General features: G+C 41.0%; 2 protein-coding genes across 4 annotated transcripts; both read left to right on the forward strand.

The window, feature by feature from the left end:
* The first annotated feature begins 49 nt into the window (after positions 1-49).
* Positions 50-10,707, forward strand: LOC129860821 (serine/threonine-protein phosphatase 4 regulatory subunit 2-A-like). 2 transcript variants are annotated; one of them, XM_055931615.1, is made up of 9 exons: positions 50-282; positions 883-964; positions 3,975-4,145; positions 4,275-4,368; positions 6,206-6,243; positions 6,392-6,466; positions 8,141-8,278; positions 8,380-8,642; positions 8,964-10,707. In XM_055931615.1, the coding sequence occupies exons 1-9, from the start codon at positions 249-251 to the stop codon at positions 9,305-9,307; spliced, it is 1,239 nt and encodes a 412-aa protein (XP_055787590.1). In that variant the 5' UTR covers positions 50-248; the 3' UTR covers positions 9,308-10,707. The 2 variants fall into 2 exon arrangements, with proteins under 2 accessions (XP_055787590.1, XP_055787591.1); XM_055931616.1 differs by lacking the exon at positions 883-964 and having other exon boundaries at positions 51-282.
* A 1,270-nt stretch (positions 10,708-11,977) lies between these two features.
* Positions 11,978-19,383, forward strand: LOC129860823 (guanylyl cyclase-activating protein 2-like). Of its 2 annotated transcripts, XM_055931622.1 has the most exons (5): positions 11,978-12,133; positions 17,655-17,803; positions 17,970-18,119; positions 18,241-18,355; positions 18,661-19,383. In XM_055931622.1, exons 1-5 carry the CDS (start codon positions 12,088-12,090, stop codon positions 18,810-18,812), a joined length of 612 nt encoding a protein of 203 aa, XP_055787597.1. In that variant the 5' UTR covers positions 11,978-12,087; the 3' UTR covers positions 18,813-19,383. The 2 variants fall into 2 exon arrangements, with proteins under 2 accessions (XP_055787597.1, XP_055787596.1); XM_055931621.1 differs by lacking the exon at positions 11,978-12,133 and having other exon boundaries at positions 16,031-17,803.
* Positions 19,384-19,808: the final 425 nt, after the last annotated feature.

Here is a 19,808-nt window from a genome sequence, read left to right on the forward strand (position 1 = left end):
ATGCACCTATAACGATTGTTTGCGGACCGCCGAAGAAAAAGAAGAAGAAGACCACCACCATCATCACCACCACCCCCACATGTACACTTGAGTGGGTAGCTAGCAAGTGTGTTACCTGGATGTGTTGTTGCTAGCTAAGGAAGCTAGTGGTATTTAAAAATATATATATATATATTCTTTCCCCTCTTCTGTTTCCTGTCGCTGTTGTAAGGGATATCAGTTGCCATAGGCTAGTTTACGTTACAACCATGGAAATTGACACACTCTTGGAGGCTTTCACGGGTAAGTCAACTTACTTTAGCTGTTTTTCCGTATCTGTAACGTTATTGGAATTGAGAAGTTTACTTTAGCCGCATATATTCTAGTTAGCTTGCTATCTCGTTGGATGGATGGAGAACTTGGCTAGTTGTAGCTAGCGGTCGAAATTGTTAGCTGACTAACTTGGCTCGCTAGGCCTATTTTATTTTGATAGCGTAACTACATGTATAATTCAATATTGATGTGTGTGTTGACTTGAAGCTATTTCACCCCCACTTAGTTACATTTTGTTTCTAGTCTAGTTAACGTTAGCAGGTCACTATAGCTTATGTTGACCACAGTTTGCTAGCTAACGTTAAGTGTTCTAGTTTAGTTAGCTCGTTTATTTGCTACTAGCGTTAACTACTGTAGTTAGGTAGCGTTATTTGTTGGTGAATGTGGTAGTTGCAGCCATGGTGATTCTATGAAATTAGTAGCTATCCTAATTATATGATTGCAGCTTGCTAGCTATTTAAAGCCTGTGGTTGCCGAGCAGCTAATTCTTCCTGACGGTGTGCCCTGGACTACAACGCTGTAACGTTACATACTTGAATAAGTGTTTTCTATTTTCTTATCTACGTTCAGACTTTGAGAAGAAAGGGAAGAAAGATGCCTGTCCTGCCCTGGATCAACTTCTGTCTCATGTCGCCAAAACGGGAGAAACGATGTGGGTGTCTGAGAAATAAGCCTAAAGTGCTAGTCGATTTTCTATTGAATGGACAATGTGTCAATTCAGTATAGAAATGCACAGGCTGGTAAATTACAACTCATGGATAGACTTATTGCTGAAATGTATTTCTGGATATGCTACCAAAACCAAGGTCTTGTTGGAGGAGACTGAAGTTAACCCAATATTGGACTAAAGGAGCCTTATGCTATTCCTTAGTCCAAGGACCTTACGAGTTCTGTTTAAAGGTCGAATTGGCTCTCGAAACCAAAACAGCCAAATACACCATCAAAAAGTGAATAGATTCTCAGTTGTGGTATGGTTCTAGAAATATAAATCCCTCTACTTTCATATCACATCAAAATATATTCATAAATATGAAATGCAGATGTACTGTACACTGTTTTAACACAGTTGCAGTCAACACTATTTTTTAGTGACAAAACGTTTGTGGCATCTGTCTTCCATTCATGCACAGGTGTTCGGAGACTCAGATGGCTAATTAGCACAGATCTTCTGTCTGTTTTCCGTAAACAAGCGCTGTAACGTGGAAATATGGCTGTGGCAACCCTAACCCTATAAAGGTGTGCAGTAATTTTAACATTGTTAAAAATAAAATTCTCGCTAATATGAAAGATTTGTTCCTTATGTTTCCAAAACCATACCGCAAGCGATGCATGTTAACATTTAGAGCAAGCGTCGGGGTTCTTAACAAAGGTCCCCTTGGAAGAAGATACCTTCATCAATAGGCGCTAAAGGTACTTGGCGTTAATGAATGGGCTAGGCAACCAGAGAGGTATCCCACGAAGCAAGCTAGATCTACTCTGGGTTTTCAAAAGCTAACCAGCTTCAGTTAGCTTCACATTCCAGCCAGGTTTCAAGTTTTATTAGTCCTATGTATGGGATACGCATGGTATGCATCGCCCATCGAAATGTTTACTTGCAGGTTCTTGCAAGTAAATACAAACAAAGTAAATGGCAGTAGAATATAATATATTTTTTAGCATAAATATAATACAGGAATGCACAAATTATAATACAATATTTACATGTGTATTGGGGATGTATAATTTGAGCAGTGTAGTAAGTCTGTTAGCAGCAGTTGTGATGTGCACAGAATCAGAGCAGGTGGTCAGTTCAAGTGTTCAGCACTCTGATGGCTTGAAGATACAAACAGGCTCAGAGACAGTATCAGAGCATGAGGTCTGATAGAAACGGTCTGCCTGACAGTAGAGGAGAGAACAGCTTGTGGGTGGGGGGGGGGGGGGGTCCTTGAATATGCTGCGTGTCTTCCTCAGGCACCATTTCGAGTGATGTCCTGGATGGGTGGAAGCACTGTCCCAGTGATATACTGGAGGGCCTTGTGGTCGTGTACGGAGCAATTCCCTTACCAGGCTGTGATGCTGTGATGCAGAATTTCTTCAGCCGTCTTAGGAAGTCGATACTGTTGCACCCTCTTGACAAGAGTGGTAGTGGTGCTGGTCTATGACAAGTCCTCGACTTCATCCATACTATGACGGTGGATATTGCTTGTCCGCCTGCTCCTAACTCTAGCAGTCTTGTAACTTGTATGTCGTACATGGCTAGTCGAACACCAAACTCTTAATTGAGACAATGATGAAACCTCAATCCATGGGCGAGTCAGGTCCTACATTTTCATGTGTGCCGAAATGAAAATGAACTAGGTTATCTTGCAAATTCAGCAGGCTGTGGTGTGAAATAGGCTTTTAGAAATGCCATCTTTATTTTATCTCATAGTTAATGCTGTCTTTGGTGTTACATTGCGTGAAGTTTAAAATGCATTCTGTCATTACTGTGATATATATATTTTTTTATACAAACATTTTATTAAATATTTAGTTAAATCAGTCTTCCTCAAATGAATGGGATGATGATGCAATCTTTGCAAGAGGGAGGGAATCAAATCAAGTTTATTTTATATAGCCCTTCGTACATCAGCTAATATCTCGAAGTGCTGTACAGAAACCCAGCCTAAAACCCCAAACAGCAAGCAATGCAGGTGTAGAAGCACGGTGGCTAGGAAAAACTCCCTAGAAAGGCCAAAACCTAGGAAGAAACCTAGAGAGGAACCAGGCTATGAGGGGTGGCCAGTCCTCTTCTGGCTGTGCCGGGTGGAGATTATAACAGAACATGGCCAAGATGTTCAAAATGTTCATAAGTGACAAGCATGGTCAAATAATAATCAGGAATAAATGTCAGTTGGCTGTTCATAGCCGATCATTAAGAGGTGAAAACAGCAGGTCTGGGACAGGTAGGGGTTCCATAACCGCAGGCAGAACAGTTGAAACTGGAATAGCAGCAAGGCCAGGTGGACTGGGGACAGCAAGGAGTCATCATGCCCGGTAGTCCTGACGTATGGTCCTAGGGCTCAGGTCCTCCGAGAGAGAGAAAGAAGGAGAGAATTAGAGAGAGCATACTTAAATTCACACAGGACACTGGATAAGACAGGAGAAGTACTCCAGAAATAACCAACTGACCCTAGCCCCCCCAACACATAAACTACTACAGCATAAATACTGGAGGCTGAGACAGGAGGGGTCAGGAAACACTGTGGCCCCATCCGATGATACCCCCGGACAGGGCCAAACAGGAAGGATATAACCCCACCCACTTTGCCAAAGCACAGCCCCCGCACCACTAGAGGGATACCTTCAACCACCAACTTACAATCCTGAGACAAGGCCGAGTATAGCACACAAAGATCTCCACCACAGCACAAACCAAGGGGGGGGGATCTGATTTCATTGGTCCTCAACTCATGACTCAGTCATTTCATTCAGAGTAAGGGGAATTAGCCTGCCCCAGAGAAGGATTTGTTGCGCCATTTGAATGTGCCTGGCTAAAAGGTGAGCCACTTTCGTATGACCGGTTATCCCGAGTTGAACTCTTTTGACCAAAGTTACCTCGCTAACTCCTCAAACCTGCTTCGTAGGAATCCCATCCGGTGTCGGACCAAGAGAGGATAACTTTTTGGTCTCTCCTCTTCCAGGATTTCATGGTCACAGTTCAAAAGTTATTTCCTGTTTAAACTTGAGAAAGTAATGGATGACTTCAGAACCTTGTCGCCAGACCAGCGAGGTCCATCCAATCCTAATGTGGAGTACATTCCTTTTGAGGAGATGAAGGAAAGGATTCTCAAAATTGTAGATGGGTACAACGGGTGAGTGTCGTCCAGTGCTGAGACATTTAATAAAAGTCTCCCTTTAATGCCTGTTTTACCAGTATGCCTTTGTGTAGCCTTGTCTACAGCCTCGTGAGGAAAGTATACCTTTTTGACTATCTTTTCCAGTATTCCGTTCACCATCCAGCGTCTGTGTGAGTTACTTACTGACCCTAAGAGGAACTACACTGGAACAGCCAAGTTCCTCAGGGGAGTGGAGAAGGTAAGTATCATCACTGTTTCTGAGATTGTTTACCATAATGTTTTTTTTTTTAAATATGAGGTGTGATCTTTAGCCAAAATTGGAGTTTCTATTGGACAAATTCAGGTACGTCCTTCCCAGTTTTCGTTCAGTTTGCTTCTGTTTTAATAAACATTTTGCAACTGAATCGGCGCAATGAATACGCCCCCAGGGTACTCACCCTATTAAGGATACCTACAGTACCAGTCAAAAGTTTGGACACACCTATTCATTCAAAGGTTTTTCTTTATTTTAACTATTTTCTACATTGTAGAATAATTGTGAAGACATCAAAACTATGAAATAACACATGTAATCATGTAGTAACCAAAAAAGTTTTAAACAATATTTGAGATTCTTCAAAGTAGCCACCCTTTGATGACAGCTTTGCACACTCTTGGCATTCTGTCGTCCAGCTTCTTTTATGAATGCTTTTCCAACAGTCTTGGATCTCCCACATATGCTGAGCACTTTGCTGCTTTTCCTTCACTCTGCGGTCCAACTCATCCCAAACCATCTCAATTGGTTTGAGGTTGGGTGATTGTGGAGGCCAGGTCATCTGATGCAACCCTCCATCACTCTCCTTCTTGGTCAAATAGCCCTTACATAGCCTGGAGGTGTGTTTTGATCATTGTCCTGTTCAAAAACAAATTATAGTCTCCATAAGAGCAAACCAGATGGGATGGCGTATCACTGCAGAATGCTGTGGTAGCCATGCTGGTTAAGTGTGCCTTGAATTCTAAATAAATCAGTGTCACCAGCAAAGCACCATCATACCACCTCCATGCTTCACAGTGTGAACCACACATGCAGAGATCATCTGTTCACCTATTCTGCTTCTCACAAAGATACGGCGGTTGGAACCAAAGATTTCTAATTTGGACGCATCAGACCAAAGGACAAATTTCGACCGGTCTAATGTCCATTGCTCCTTTTAGTAGTGGTTTCTTTGCAGTAATTTGACCAATAAGGCCTGATTCACGCACTCTCCGCTAAACAGTTGATGTTGATGTGTCTCTTACATGAACTCTGAGGCATTTATCTGGGCTGCAATTTCTGAGGCTGGTAACTCTAATGAACTTATCCTCTGCAGCAGAGGTACCTCTGGGTCTTCCTTTCCTGAGAGCCAGTTTCATCATAGCACTTGATGTTTTTTGTGACTTCACTTGAATAAACTTTCAAAGTTCTTGTAATTTTCCATATTGACTAACCTTCATGTCTTAACGTAATGATGGACTGTCATTTTCTCTTTGCTTATTTGAGCTGTTCTTGCCATAATATGGACTTAGCCCTATTTGATAAAAGACCATCTTTTGTATATCACCCCTACCATGTCACAACACAACTTATTGGCTCAAAAGCATTAAGAAGGAAATAAATTCCATAAATGTCCTTTTAAGAAGGCACACCTGCTAATTGAAATGCATTCCAGGTGACTACCTCATGAAGCTGGTTGAGAATGCCAAGAGTGTGCAAAGCTGTCAAGGCAAAGGGTGGCTATTTTGAAGAATCTCAAATATAAAATATATTTTAATTTTTAATTTTATTATTTTTTTTGGTTGGGGGATTTATTTCATGATTCCATATGTTTGTAGTTTTGATGTCTTCACTATTATTCTACAATTAAAAATAAAGAAAAACCCTTGAATGAGTAGGTGTGTGAACTTTTGACTGGTATTGTATGTCACAAATACATGTCCTTGTGTTCATTTGAATGAATAATGCATTCTCGTATGGCTTATTTTGAACAAGTTTAAAATTGCTTGTTTGTATACAATACACATGCTTGGAGTTTGATGGTATTGTTTATATTTTGCAGAATGTGATGGTGGTCAGCTGTGTATATCCTACCACGGAGTAAGTATTATATCATGTTTCTCTACCTGCCACTTTTTATAGCAAAACATACTTTAAAGTTGGAGTCAGCTTCAAAGCTGTCTATCAAGTCATTTTGGGTATGGTAACAGTCATGTGGATTTGCTGACTCACTCTGCCTCTTTCAAAGGAAAAATGGGGCAACCAGTGTAAACAAAATGAATGGAGTGATGTTCCCTGGCAATACCTCTATTTATTCAGAAAGGTGAGCGCTACCTACTTGTCAATGGTTGATGTTCAGTTATGCAATTTATCTACATTTATAACATAAAATGGGTGGGGAACCCCAATAAAACCCAGCAGTCTTTCATTCCAGGCATCCCTGAACATAGGGGTAGAAGGTTTAGTAATTTACTCATACCAAATATGCTGGGTGGCAGTGTAGTTAATCTCCTTGTTATTACACTGAACAAAAATATAAACGCAACGTGCATCGATTTCAAATATTTGACAAATATTTGATTGAAATGCATTCATTAGACCCTAATCTATGGACTTCATATGACTGGGAATACAGATATGCATCTGTTCGTCACAGATACCTTAAAAAAAAGGGTGGGGGCGTGGATCAGAAAACCAGTCAGTATCTGGTGTGATCACCATTTGCCTCATGCAGCGCGACACATCTCCTTCGCATAGAGTTGATCAGGCTGTTGATTGTGGCCTATGGAATGTTGTCTTTCTCCTCTTCAGTAGCTGTGCGAAGTTGCTGGATATTGGCGGGAACTGGAACGCGCTGTCGATCCAGAGCATCCCAAACATGCTCAATGGGTGACATGTCTGGTGAGTATGCAGGCCATGGAAGAACTGGGACATTTTCAGCTTCCAGGAATTGTGTACAGATCCTAGTGACATGGGGCTGTGCGTTATCATGCTGAAACATGAGGTGATCGCGGTAGTGGGCCTCAGGATCTCTTCACGGTATCTCTGTGCATTCAAATTGCCATCGGTAAAATGCAATTGTGTTCATTGTCCGTAGCTTATGCCTGCCCATACCATAACCCCACCGCCACCATGGGGCACTCTGTTCACAAAGTTAACATCAGCAAACCGCTCGCCCACACGACGCCATCTGCCCGGTACAGTTGAAACCGGGATTCATCCGTGAAGAGCACACTTCTCCAGCCTGCCAGTGGCCATCGAAGGTGAGCATTTTCCCACTGAAGTCGGTTACGACACTGAACTGCAGTCAGGCGTCAGACCCTGGTGAGGATGACAAGCACGCAGATGAGCTTCCCTGACTCTGTTCCTGACAGTTTATGCAGAAATTCTTTGGTTGTGCAAACCCACAGTTTCAACAGCTGTCTGGGTGGCTGGTCTCACACGATCCTGCAGGTTAAGAAGCTTGATGTGGAGGTCCTGGGCTGGTGTTGTTACACGTGGTCTGCCTCCAAATTCTCTAAAAGGACATTGGAGGCGGCTTATGGTAGACAAATGAACATTCAATTCTCTGGCAACAGCTCTGGTGGAAATTCATACAGTCAGCATGCCAATTGCACTCTCCCTCAACTTGAAACATCTGTGGCATTGTGTTGTGACAACTGCACATTTGGCCTTTTATTGTCCCCAGCACAAGGTGCACCTCTGTAATGATCATGCTGTTTAATCAGCTTTTTGATATGCCACACCTGTCAAGTGGATGGATTCTCTTGGCAAAAGAGAAATGCTCACTAACAGGGATGTAAACACATTTGTGCACAACACTTTTCAGAAAAGTATGGAAAATTACTGTCTACTTTTATTTCAGCACATAGGACCAACACTTTACATGTTACGTTTATATTTTTGTTCAGTATAATTGGATTCAATTGCAATAATATGATTGTATGAAAGCGTATTGGATTTTGCATAGAGATTATTTCTTCTCTCCTTATGGTAGGAATATAAATGGACCAGGCACCCCAAGGCCACTGAACAGACCAAAGCTATTGCTATCCACCTCTCTGGCTACAAATGGTCTCCTTGACAGCACAGATGATAAGGAGCCACTCACAGAACAAGAGGAGCATGTTGTCAGGTAACTAGCATTGTGTGAATCCAGGTGACTGTCAGCCAAAATATAATGCTGTAAATGTTAAGACTTAGCAACTAGTTTTGATGTTTTGACGCTTTCTTTAGTGATTCCTCAGTATCGGAAAGTAATACCACAAAAATCAGTCTGATGAAGACCAAGCATCCAGAAGAGGATGCAACGGAGGCAGAGAGCCATGAAGTGAAAAGGCTGAAGTTTGACAAAGACATGGATGAAGATGAGGAGGTAGACAAGGAGATGTCTTGTCCTGAACCTGCCCAAAGCTCATCAGACAAGCCAGAATCGTCAACAGACATTGTCGAGGAAGAAAAAGACAAGTCTGCTGATATGCTCACCACAGACGATCATGGTACTTTTTTTGAACAATGGGGCATTTTCAAATAACACTATATGGCTGTATTTACACAGACAGCCCAATTCTGATCTTCTTTCCACTAATTCCTATTTTGTACCAATCACATATTTTCACATCAGATATTTTTCAGCGCTGGTCTGATTTGGTCAAAAGACAAATTTAGTGGAAAAAAAATATCAGAATTGGGCTGCCTGTCTAAACACAGCCTAAGCTTGTGAAAGGGAAAATTTGACATGGGTCCAAAAATAACATTGTTAAACTGGATGAATTGATTTATGGAAGGATGCAATGGTGTTCTTGCCTTTTGTCCCCCAGAGCCTTCTAGCACTCAGACAGAAGAGCCCTTTGAGGAAGAGACAGCGGAGACATCAGAGAGAGAGGCTGAGTCTGGCCCTACCAACAGTCTAAAAAGTGACAGCACCATGGACCAGTCAGAGGGGCAGCTTGCTCAGTCAGGGAAGAATCTACGTTTAGGGGAACAGGGGGAAGGGGATTACAGTGACCCAGTCAGTAGCAGCAATGGGGAGGGAGCACCCAGTGAAGAGCCTGTCCCATCTTCCTCTCCCAGAAGTAAAGTTGAGTCGTCGGCAGAAGGCGCTGCTGCAGAAAACAGGTTAGAAAGCCCAGAGACCGCAGATGAGCCCATGGAACAGGACTAACCTGAGGGCCACCCGACATTATTTTACACTGTATGATACTGTAACACACCCAGGAGATCTCTGTACCAATGTGGACCTGTTGTCTCCCAGGACAGGGGGGCTTTTTGTGAGGCCTCGGGTCTCCTCACGCCTAATGACCCACCCACCTCCTGACGGCCAGTCTGATTTTAACAACGTAATTTAAGATCCCCTCCAGCTAGGTTTTTTTCAAGCCTGTGGCATTCATTTACACATTAAATGCCTTTATCACTGTTATTTTAATATGAACTGCTATTTTAGACGCCAATTCCAAAGCTGCTTGATTAACATTGTGATGTAGAAGGATCAGTCATTATTCAGTGTTTGTGATCTTCATCTGTGGTGAATGTTTCATGTTTGCCGGCCCAGTTAGGTTCTCTGGATCTGTGGGATGCCTTGGGTTTTCCCTGGGTAAAGTTACCGTTTACAGCTATGTTTTGTTTTTAGTGTGTTAGTTTTTCGCACTTTGAAATGTAAAGTATAGAAAACTGGCCATGACATCTGTAGCATAAAACCACTGGAAGCCCTGCAAGTTTGCTAGTCTTGCAAAGTAAACATACAGAAACCATGGATTGCAACCAATCCTCCTCATGTACTATGATTGAACAATAGAGATATAGCTGTGAACCAAATGCTTTAAACTGTCCAGTGAAAATTTCACTTTGAAAAGCTAATCTGTTAACTTGTCCTGTTCTTGTATTTGTGGCCAAAGCAGAAATTAAGAGAAACACTTCAAAAACTCAACCTCAAACAGACTGTTACAACAATGCTTTCCATTTCTGTTTTGGCTGAGATGGAATTTTTCTGTCAGATTTAAAGTGAAGGTCCAGAACTTTTGTATAATTTGTTTTGAAAGTAGTGCTCATGAGCCAAACTTGATCCCTGCTTTTTGTGTACTGTCTCATCCATTTCGTATGTAATGCAAATCCTGCTTTTAATTTTTGTATTCTTATGATATGTTACTAATCCAAATCGTACAATATGTTACTCATTTGTTGTGCTTAAGATTCTGGACTGCATCTTTAATCAAAAGATGTGGAAACATGGCATTTTAATGATCACAATCTTTTTATTTGAATGACATCTTTCTTTAACTTCAGACATCCATATCAACTAAATTCAACTTTAAATCTCAGCACAAAATGATCGCTACTGCTGTCACATGGAATAACAAGAAGCTTGTTTTGATTTGATTTGGAGCGTTTACTGGCTGCCATATCTTGTTTCTGCAACTGTCCTTTTTATATATTAGGATTTTAATATTTCTGTAAAGAAGATTTTGTAGATTGTAATACATGTTCACTGCCTTTGTGAAAGTCTCTGTAGATTGGTCTTTCAACACCGTATTCATATGAAGCAATAAATGCTAACATTAAGTGTGAGGTATGCTTAATTTGTATCAAGGAAGTTATACCTTTTGCCAACTATGGATACATATTTTTTTATACATCACATCCTTATTTGTACATTTTCAGAGAACATTTAATCTTATGACGGTATCTCCAAATGGCCTTGACACTCATGCATAGTAGGCTAATGACGCTTATCCCTGTCCCTATGAAACAGTCAGCACATTACATGAGCCAAGAAGAGCTCGGCTGGGTGTTCTGCCAACACATTGTTCTATTATAGGAAACAAGGACAGTCAGTCCTACATGGGGTTTTCTACCTCACCTTCCTACATCTATAATTTTGATAGTTTCTTATATTCCCATTACTCATCTTTACAAAGATGTAACAAAGGGTATTTGGAGACAGTCAACTGGTGAAATATGTTAGGCCTACTACTGAGCCATGGAATGCGAAAATATGTTTTCCTATTGATGTACTTGTGAGCTAATTTTGTCTCGAGCAGAGCTGATGTGTACACAGGTTATCAAGGAAGGTCCTATAAATAGCGTCACCTAATTAGAGGGATTACCAAATGCCTGCCCTCTATGACTAATCGGATTTGCAAACAAAAAGGAGGATCCCACGTAGGGGACATTGTAACTAACCTTTAGGTAGACCTAGGGCTCGTTTGAGTGGTAAGGCTGAAGCAACCGACTAGAAAAAAGTGAGTAAAGTCAGAGGTGCATATGTGACAGCCAAAAGTCTGGCACTGGTTTTCCAAAAGCAAGGCTCATATCAACACGGCAGTGTTGTCATTGTTTATAAAAGTTTCTTTGTCGAAATAAACATGCCTCAAACCTCACACACAAACTGAAATCAAATGAGTACAATCAATTAGTGAGAGCGTCACATTAATTTGTCCACTCTAGCCTATACATGAATGGCAGCAAAGTTGGTTGCTGTTTCAGTCACTTTGTTGTTCATGTAGGTCGGAACTAACAAAGATTCAATAACAACCCCAATGAAACAGGTGCTTTTCTAGTAAGCCGTTATGAAAGACGCTCATGGTGTTGTCCACTGAAAGTTGACTAGCAACAACTGGGCCCTAAAAGACACCCACTAAATTTGCCCAAGAGGCAAACAAAATAAATCGCACATCAAACTTTGACAGGAAGCAAACCAAAAAATGGAGAAAAATAAAAAACAGGTAGAAACCAATAAAGGATAGTTAAATAAAAAAAATAGGGAGAGCCAACTAGAGCACTGGGCCAGCCACATCTCCAGCACAGGTGAAACACCTAACAAACGAGATTAGTTGTTGCCAACTCCTCAGTAAGGAAAGTAGCTATTGGCTGTCCTAAAAGTTGCTAGAAGTTGCTAAATGAAGTCATCACCAAATTTGCATAATTGGCCATGTGCATGTAATTGTGATGGACGCTGTAGGAGAGAGGAATAACGTCATGGGAGAGACAAAAAGTGAGTAAAAAACACCCTAAATATGTTTAAAACTACAAATGAACTTTCTTCTGTCGATTCTTGTTTTTTTTAATGTCACAATTCCAACCCTCCTCCTTTATCTGGGCTTGGGACCGGCAAAAGTGACCCAAAAGAGACACTCTGGCAGAGTTACTTAGTTAAAAAAAAAATATATATATATTTTTTTAGTTTAGTTTTCTTAATTTGGTTTGGTTTTTAACCTTATGGTCCACTTAGGAGTATTACAACAATTCACAGTAAAACATGAACATTTTTAACCATAACATTTTTTTGTATACAATCTACATTAACAATCTAAATAGACTAAAAAGAGACCATAGAAAAAACTGTCAATGGCAATGTGAGAAAATGATGGTAACTAGTCGGGCCCTAATTCAGGTTAATAGTTTTTTTCCCAGACCCCCCTCCACACACACACACACACACACACACACACACACACACACACACACACACACACACACACACACACACACACACAGGCTGTGCTGGCTCACAGAAAGAGTGGGTCATCGTCATTTTGGTCAAGGCTCTTTATGGCAGGTTCAGCAACTGAGGGAGCTGACTTAAATGAGTAAGCAGCTGATGTACCGAAAAGCTGCAAAACATTATCAGGCAGCTGGTGCTCATAGCAAGTCTCACCAGACAGCTTCAGTCCATATCGAATGTACAGGATGGAGTTAAGGGTCTGCAAGGACATCCGATTTCTAAGTTTGCTTTTTACCACACTCATCTGGCTGAATACTCTCTCGACTTCAGCATTCGAGTGTTGCTGGACAATCTTGTCTATTTTTGCAGGGGAGTAGCCAAGGAGCTTGGCTATTTTTTCTATTTCTCCAGGGCTCTTATTGTGCTTTAGAGTTTCCTCCACATTGAACACTGACATGTACTGCAATGCGTCGATGTTGTCCGGCAGTCTCACCCTCAACTCCTTAGTGAGGGAGATGGTGAAGGCTACACACCGCTTTCGGACATTGATTTCATCCTCAGGCACAAGGTGGAGCTCAGCTGCCTTTGACTCAAAAGGTAACCAAGGTACGGTTTGTGACTGATGTATCCATCTATTGGCCCTTTGAGTACATCAACATTTGCCAGTGGATTCAGCACCCTGCTGCTCACAGACTTGATCAGGCTAACCAAGCTGTCAAGTTGCTTAAGAGGATCTACTTGCTCTCCCTCAAAAGCCTTGATGGCCACCCAGCACTGACTTCAAAAAAGTCAGATAAATATGTTTTGAGGATCACTGTACATGGAGTATTAACCTCAGCCATGTAGCAGTGTTCACTGGACTTGGTGACTGCGGAATGCAGCCTAAGCTCCTCCCACTGGTCCAAAATGCCTGAAACCGCAGGTTCAATGGAGAGCCAACGTGTGGCACACACCTTGGTTATCTGTAAAGGTTTCTCCCCACAGTTGATGGTCTCATATATGGCCTTGTAGGCCTCCCTGCGCTTTGGAGATACTGAAAACCAGTTATAAGTCTCTCGTACCAAGTACTCCACACTATGGGAGATGGTGTCATTGGAAGCATGACTTACAGCAAGCTGCAGAGTGGCACACACAGCGAATAAGAACCAGATATTTGAGGCCATACTCCTCTTTCAGCACTTTATGGACCCCATTGTTAATCCCCAGGAGTTTCTCTTTTATAAGACAACACTTCTCGAGGAAAGCCACAACAGCATGGGCTATAGGTTTGGCATCTCCTCCCTCCATCTCAACAAGCACCAGAAATGTTGATACAATTGTCTGCTTGGTGTCACTAAAGTACCTTATCACAACCCCCAGGTACTTAGAAACACTTACGGTACATCTGTGGACTCATCGAGGAGGGTGAAACGCTGGTCACCCACATCTGCAACCAACTTTTTCAGAAAGTATGGTGCTAGAACACCATTAATCATTTCTATGCATTTTGAAGTGGGTAGCAGCAGTGGATTCTGAGAAAGCAGCTCTACATGCTTCTCCAATGTGATCACATGCCAGCATGGAACAGTGTTCATCGAAAGCTAATGTCATGGTGGCCTCTGCCTTTTTGCATAGTAATTTGGCAACACTGGATGACAAGCCAGTATTAGGTGTAAAATATATTGCCTAACGAGGTGACACCAATCGGTGCATCCAACGCGCAAACGTTCAATCTCGAAATATAAATGGAAGAACCAAAGCCTGTAAACCGTAAAATTCATACAGTCGACATGTAGGCGCAAATCGAAACATTTTTGTCCCCTTAATGTGCTCTAGCACTACACAGCTGATTCAAATAACCAACTCATCAAGTTTTTATTATTTTAGTCAGCTGTGTAGTTAGGGTTGGGGAGTAAGGGATTACAAAAAAATGGTAACTGTAATACGTTACAAGGAAAAATATTGTAATCAGATACTTTTGAAAAATTACATGATTACTTTTAAATTCAGAAAGGAGGATTGCACATTTTTTGGGGGGACACTTCTCTGTTTTCTCAATGTCATTCAAATAAGCATTGAAAAAAGGCGCAAATTTGAATTTGTTCAAACTGAGAGAGTCTGACCAGAAGTCAGAGACCACTAGGATTACACACCAAATGGGTTTGAGAAAAAATCAGGAATAGGCTTTTGTAGGCTAACCGTCCAAGCTATGTCTTTCAATGGTATGACTGCTGTTGGCATCCAAAAATTATCCAATTTGAATAAACACTTGGAGGTAAGGGTGACAGCAGTGGTGTATAGTCTACGGCCATACGGATATGACTTGTTATCTACATAGCACATTGTTGTGAATCACACTGCTGTTCTCTCATTTAGCTATTTACGCCTTACGGATTGTGGTTGTTGTGGATAGCTGTTCACAAATCTAAATGTGTATTTGAACCCAATAATGTTTGAATTAAACTAGTTTGAGCTGCCTATCAATCATTGTTTTTGAAACCAGTGGACAGCCAAGTGAACAATGCGCTCTTGTAGCAGCTGCACAGTGTGGTTCCCAGCCTATGGAATAAAAGAGGGTCTTTTATTGCTAAATTTAATTCATGCTAATCATTTTTTGGAATCCATAGGCTTAATGGACACATGTGCAAACTCGCACGCTTTTGATAGACTTAAAGGGGCAATCTGTAGTTACTACATCCATTTTTGGATACATATATCCATTGATTCTTGAAGAATATAACTTATAAATGCCTCATGAGCTTAGTTCAACTATCACACTCCATGAAAACCCAAAATATAAGCTGCTTTTCCTCCAATGTTTGTAAACATTGTAAATGTAAACAAACACTGTATAGCCTCATAACATGGTTAAAACAATAATGTTGATATCATGGATGGTCAGTCCTTGCATCCATAGCTCTGTCTATTAATCTGAGAGTGGTTACATTTCTCCAGGCCCATCTTGCCTCTTTTGGTAAAAAACTGAGGGGCGACCATTTTACTATTGTTTCATCTGTGGATTTGCCCTTTAAACAGCTGCACATTATAAAGATATCAACCAGTCACCAACAAAAAGTTAAACAATTGGCCTAAAGCAAACATTTTTCACATGTAAATAGTACTTTCAGTAGTGCTCAAAGCATGCCATTTCATGAGCGGAGCATTTATTTTTCAACTCTAATCAATGAGCCCAATCAGTCCTGCATGACAACATTAGGATGTCGTTAGGTGAATGCACCAATTTGTAAGTCGCTCTGGATAAGAGCGTCTGCTAAATGACTTAAATGTAATGTAAATGTAACATCCTAAACAACAGTGTAGGGCTGGCTAATAAGTCCTTTGTTTTGGGGTTATGCTCAGGTAAAACAATTTTGCTAGTCTATACTTCCATATTTCCAAGTCCTATTCTTGAAGATCAAGGGGTAAAACATGACTGGAATTCTGATATACTTTGTTTTATAAAGTAAAAATATAATTTAATTGTATTATATGTCGTAGAAAGCGATGAGTTAGAAGAAGCCTACATCACCAACCCCTAAAGTAAAATGTAACATCCATATATGGCCAGCTATGTAAACTTTAACATTGATTTATCCTGCAATAGATCTGGTTCAATTGGTAACACACATGCTTGTCTTCTTTTAATGCTTCGTAAGGGGAAAGTAATCAAAGTAACTGCATGTTATCAGATTGCGTTACTGAGTTTGGTTTATCCAAAAGTTATGTTACGGATTACAATTTTGGACAGGTAACTGTAACAGATTACATTTAGAAAGTAACCTACTGTGTGTAGTGCTAGGGCAAAAAAAAAAAGAAATGTGCATCCAGGGGAGGCCCCAGGACCGACTTTGGGAAACCTTGACCTACTTGACAAAACTGATCTGCTTAAAGATGCTCATGGACTTCATATTTCACCAGGGAATTTACTGGGTCTTGCCTGTATATGACTCAATGTACAGGTAACTGTCAAAATAAAGGAAACACTTGAGTAAATGAGGGATACAAAGTATAAGGAAAGCAGGTGCTTCCACACAGGTGTGGTTCCTGAGTTAATTAAGTAATGAATGTCTCATCATGCTTGGGGGATGTGTAAAATTTCCCAGTTGTCCATTATTTTGGCTACCCTGGCTAGAATAGGGAAGGGAAAGAGGATATGTAATCAGTTGCACAACTGAATGCATTCAACCGAAATGTGTCTTCTGCATTTAACCCAATCCATCTGAATCAGAAGTGACATTATGGGCCAGTTTCCTAGACCCAGATTAAACCTCGCCATGGAGGGAGAAAAAAATCTCAATTGATAGTTTCCATTGAAAGTACCTTTTAGTCCAGGACTAAACTTAATCTGGGTCTGGAAAACTGGTCCTTTACCTTTTTCTTTCGGGTGATCAATTTCCTCATGTTACCCTGATGTCAAGTCAACGGCTCTTCCTTTTAGGTTTATAGTAGTCTACAATACCAGTTCAGTTAGCAGTTTGAAACATCTTTATACCTATTATTTTGTTCAGCACCTGTCTGCAGTAGTTCTAGCAGCTCACTTGCCTTGGACTGACAGGATTTCCCATACTGACCCTTGAGCAATATTTAGGAGATGGACAAAGGCAAATCTTCTCATGATCTCACTATGAACTAATTGATCCAGACAGTGGGTATGTATTCCTAATCCCTTGTGTCATGTGATCCACAACAGTCCTTGCCCAGTCTCTACCCTCAGTGCAGCATTGGCAGACCAGGGGTAATACTAACTCACTGTTTCTGTTGCACTATTTTTGTTTATGTATGGAAACATAGCATTTTTATTTAGTAATAGTACAGACACAGTGGATGGATTCAAAAGGTGCAGTTGTGATGGTAATGGGGACATAGTTGGAATAATATTTTTTTGTGTGGAGCATCTAAAGAGTAGAGCTACACCACTGACTGACAGACAACTTTAAATCATGAGTGACAACCTCTTCGAGTAAGGAGTCCAATAAAAAATGAGACAATACCTTCAACTAAAGAGGCTCTTCAAAGTATTTGACTACTATTTCCGTGATGGGTCAGCGACTGAGTGAGGAGAGTGACTCAGACCAGGAAATTGATGTTGCAGAGCTGCAGGAGTGGTATAAGAAGTTTGTGGTGGAGTGCCCAAGTGGAACACTCTATATGCACGAGTTCAAGAGCTTCTTCGGCGTTACTAACAACAAGGAGGCAGCGGATTATATTGAGAATATGTTCCGCGCCTTCGACAAGAACGGAGTGAGTAGCATACAGATGACGGTAATCTGATGGGGGGCCTTTGAGGGCCACAGTGTCCACATGTGGTCCTTCAAGTGATAACTGTTGAACACCTTTTCTCTTCATTTCAGTATTTATTGATGAGTATCATTTCAATCTGTTATGATTCCCCCTCCCCCCTTTGCAGGACAACACAATTGATTTTCTAGAGTATGTTGCAGCCCTTAACCTGGTCTTGAGGGGCAAGTTGGAACATAAATTGAAGTGGACTTTTAAAATGTACGACAAAGATGGAAGTGGCTGCATTGACAAGATAGAGCTGCTGGAGATTGTAGAGGTAACAACCAACATTTTCCAGTCGTTGAAAGATTAGTGTATGATTAAATAAAATATAGTATTTCTATAGACATGTACAGTATACATATGGGATATAATTCCAAAATGTTATCTTCTCTCAGTCCATCTACCGACTAAAGAAAGCCTGTCATGGAGAACTGGATTCAGAGTGTAACCTCCTGACCCCAGATCAAGTGGTTGACAGAATATTTGAACTGGTGGATGAAAACGGAGATGGTGAGGATGTTTTCTTTACCCCCTTACTGTTCTCTGACAGTTTGATCTGTGCTTTTAATAATTGAATGATTTAACAGGTTCTCACTGTGATTTCCATGTCGTTATGACTGTGTAACACACACAGACATATACAGTATTTGCCATTTAGCAGGCTCTTCTATCCAAAGCGACTTAGTCATTAATGGGTGTAACACATTCCAGAGTATTTTGAAAATTGGACCATGGGTGAGTAATGTTTTTCCTTCGGTGTATGTGTTTTGGTTTCACTAGTTAATGGGTAATGCTAACTATCTCTCCTCCGTCAGGGGAGCTGTCTTTGGATGAGTTCATTGACGGGGCCAGGAAAGACAAGTGGGTGATGAAGATGCTGCAAATGGATGTCAACCCTGGGGACTGGATCAATGAACGGCGACGTAAGAGCTCTGGAGTGAGCTCTGAAGCTGGACCTCTGCAATAAGTTTCTGGACTACTTTCAATCAAAAGTTGAATCCATCTAGCAGCAGCTTCAGCTATCCTGTGCCGGCAGACACTACCACCATGCCCATGTGGACTCTTGTCCAGAGGGGGAAATCACTGCTCTAATAACTCTCCTTCTCTCCCCATAAACAGCAAATAACACATCATTTTCTTTTGAAATCGCTAATGTGTACATATCAATGTGTTTCTGTTTGCCCTGATGGTTGTGTGTGTTCCACTACTCATGATTGCATTTTGTATGTGCAGGCTACAGTGAAAGGGACCAGTTTTCTCCATCTCATTATGATTGAAAGACATCATGCAGAGGCAGATCGTAGAGTTTATTTTGCAATTATGTTTTGCTGGTAAACAAAGCATCCATCTGATTTTGGGGCTTATACTTGATGAGGTTTCAATAGAGCTGACAATATAGTACACCGGTAGCAGTCTTATTACATTTCTGGCACCATTTTTAAATCTTTAGAACTTTAGGGCACCGCCTCTCTTGTGTGTGTTGAACTTGAAATCCATATTCATTGAGCAGTAAATGTGTATGAAGTTGCATAATAAACACCTAGCCCAATATTGGACTAAAAGAAGTGTAACGTTACTCCTTAGTCCAAGGACCTTACATGTTCTGTTTAAAGGGCGAATTGGCTCTCGAAGCCAAAACAGCCAAATACACCATCTAAAAGTGAATCGATTCTCAATTGCGGTACGGTTCTAAAAAAATAACCCTCTACTTTCATATCACATAAAAATAATTAAACAAATGCAAAATACACATGCACTTACTGTAAACTGTTTTAAAACAGTTACAGCCAACAATATTTCAGTGACAACACGTTTGTGGGCTCCCCACACAGGTATTCGGAGATGCAGACAGCTAATTGGCACAGGTAGTCCACACTGTCTTCTATCGGTTTTCCATAAACAAGCGCTGTAACGTGGAAACCCTAACCCTATAATTAAAGGTGTGTATCAATTTAACGTTTAA

This window comes from Salvelinus fontinalis, chromosome 8 (genome assembly GCF_029448725.1).
Source record: "Salvelinus fontinalis isolate EN_2023a chromosome 8, ASM2944872v1, whole genome shotgun sequence".
In the NCBI taxonomy this organism is placed as follows: Eukaryota; Metazoa; Chordata; class Actinopteri; order Salmoniformes; family Salmonidae; genus Salvelinus; species Salvelinus fontinalis.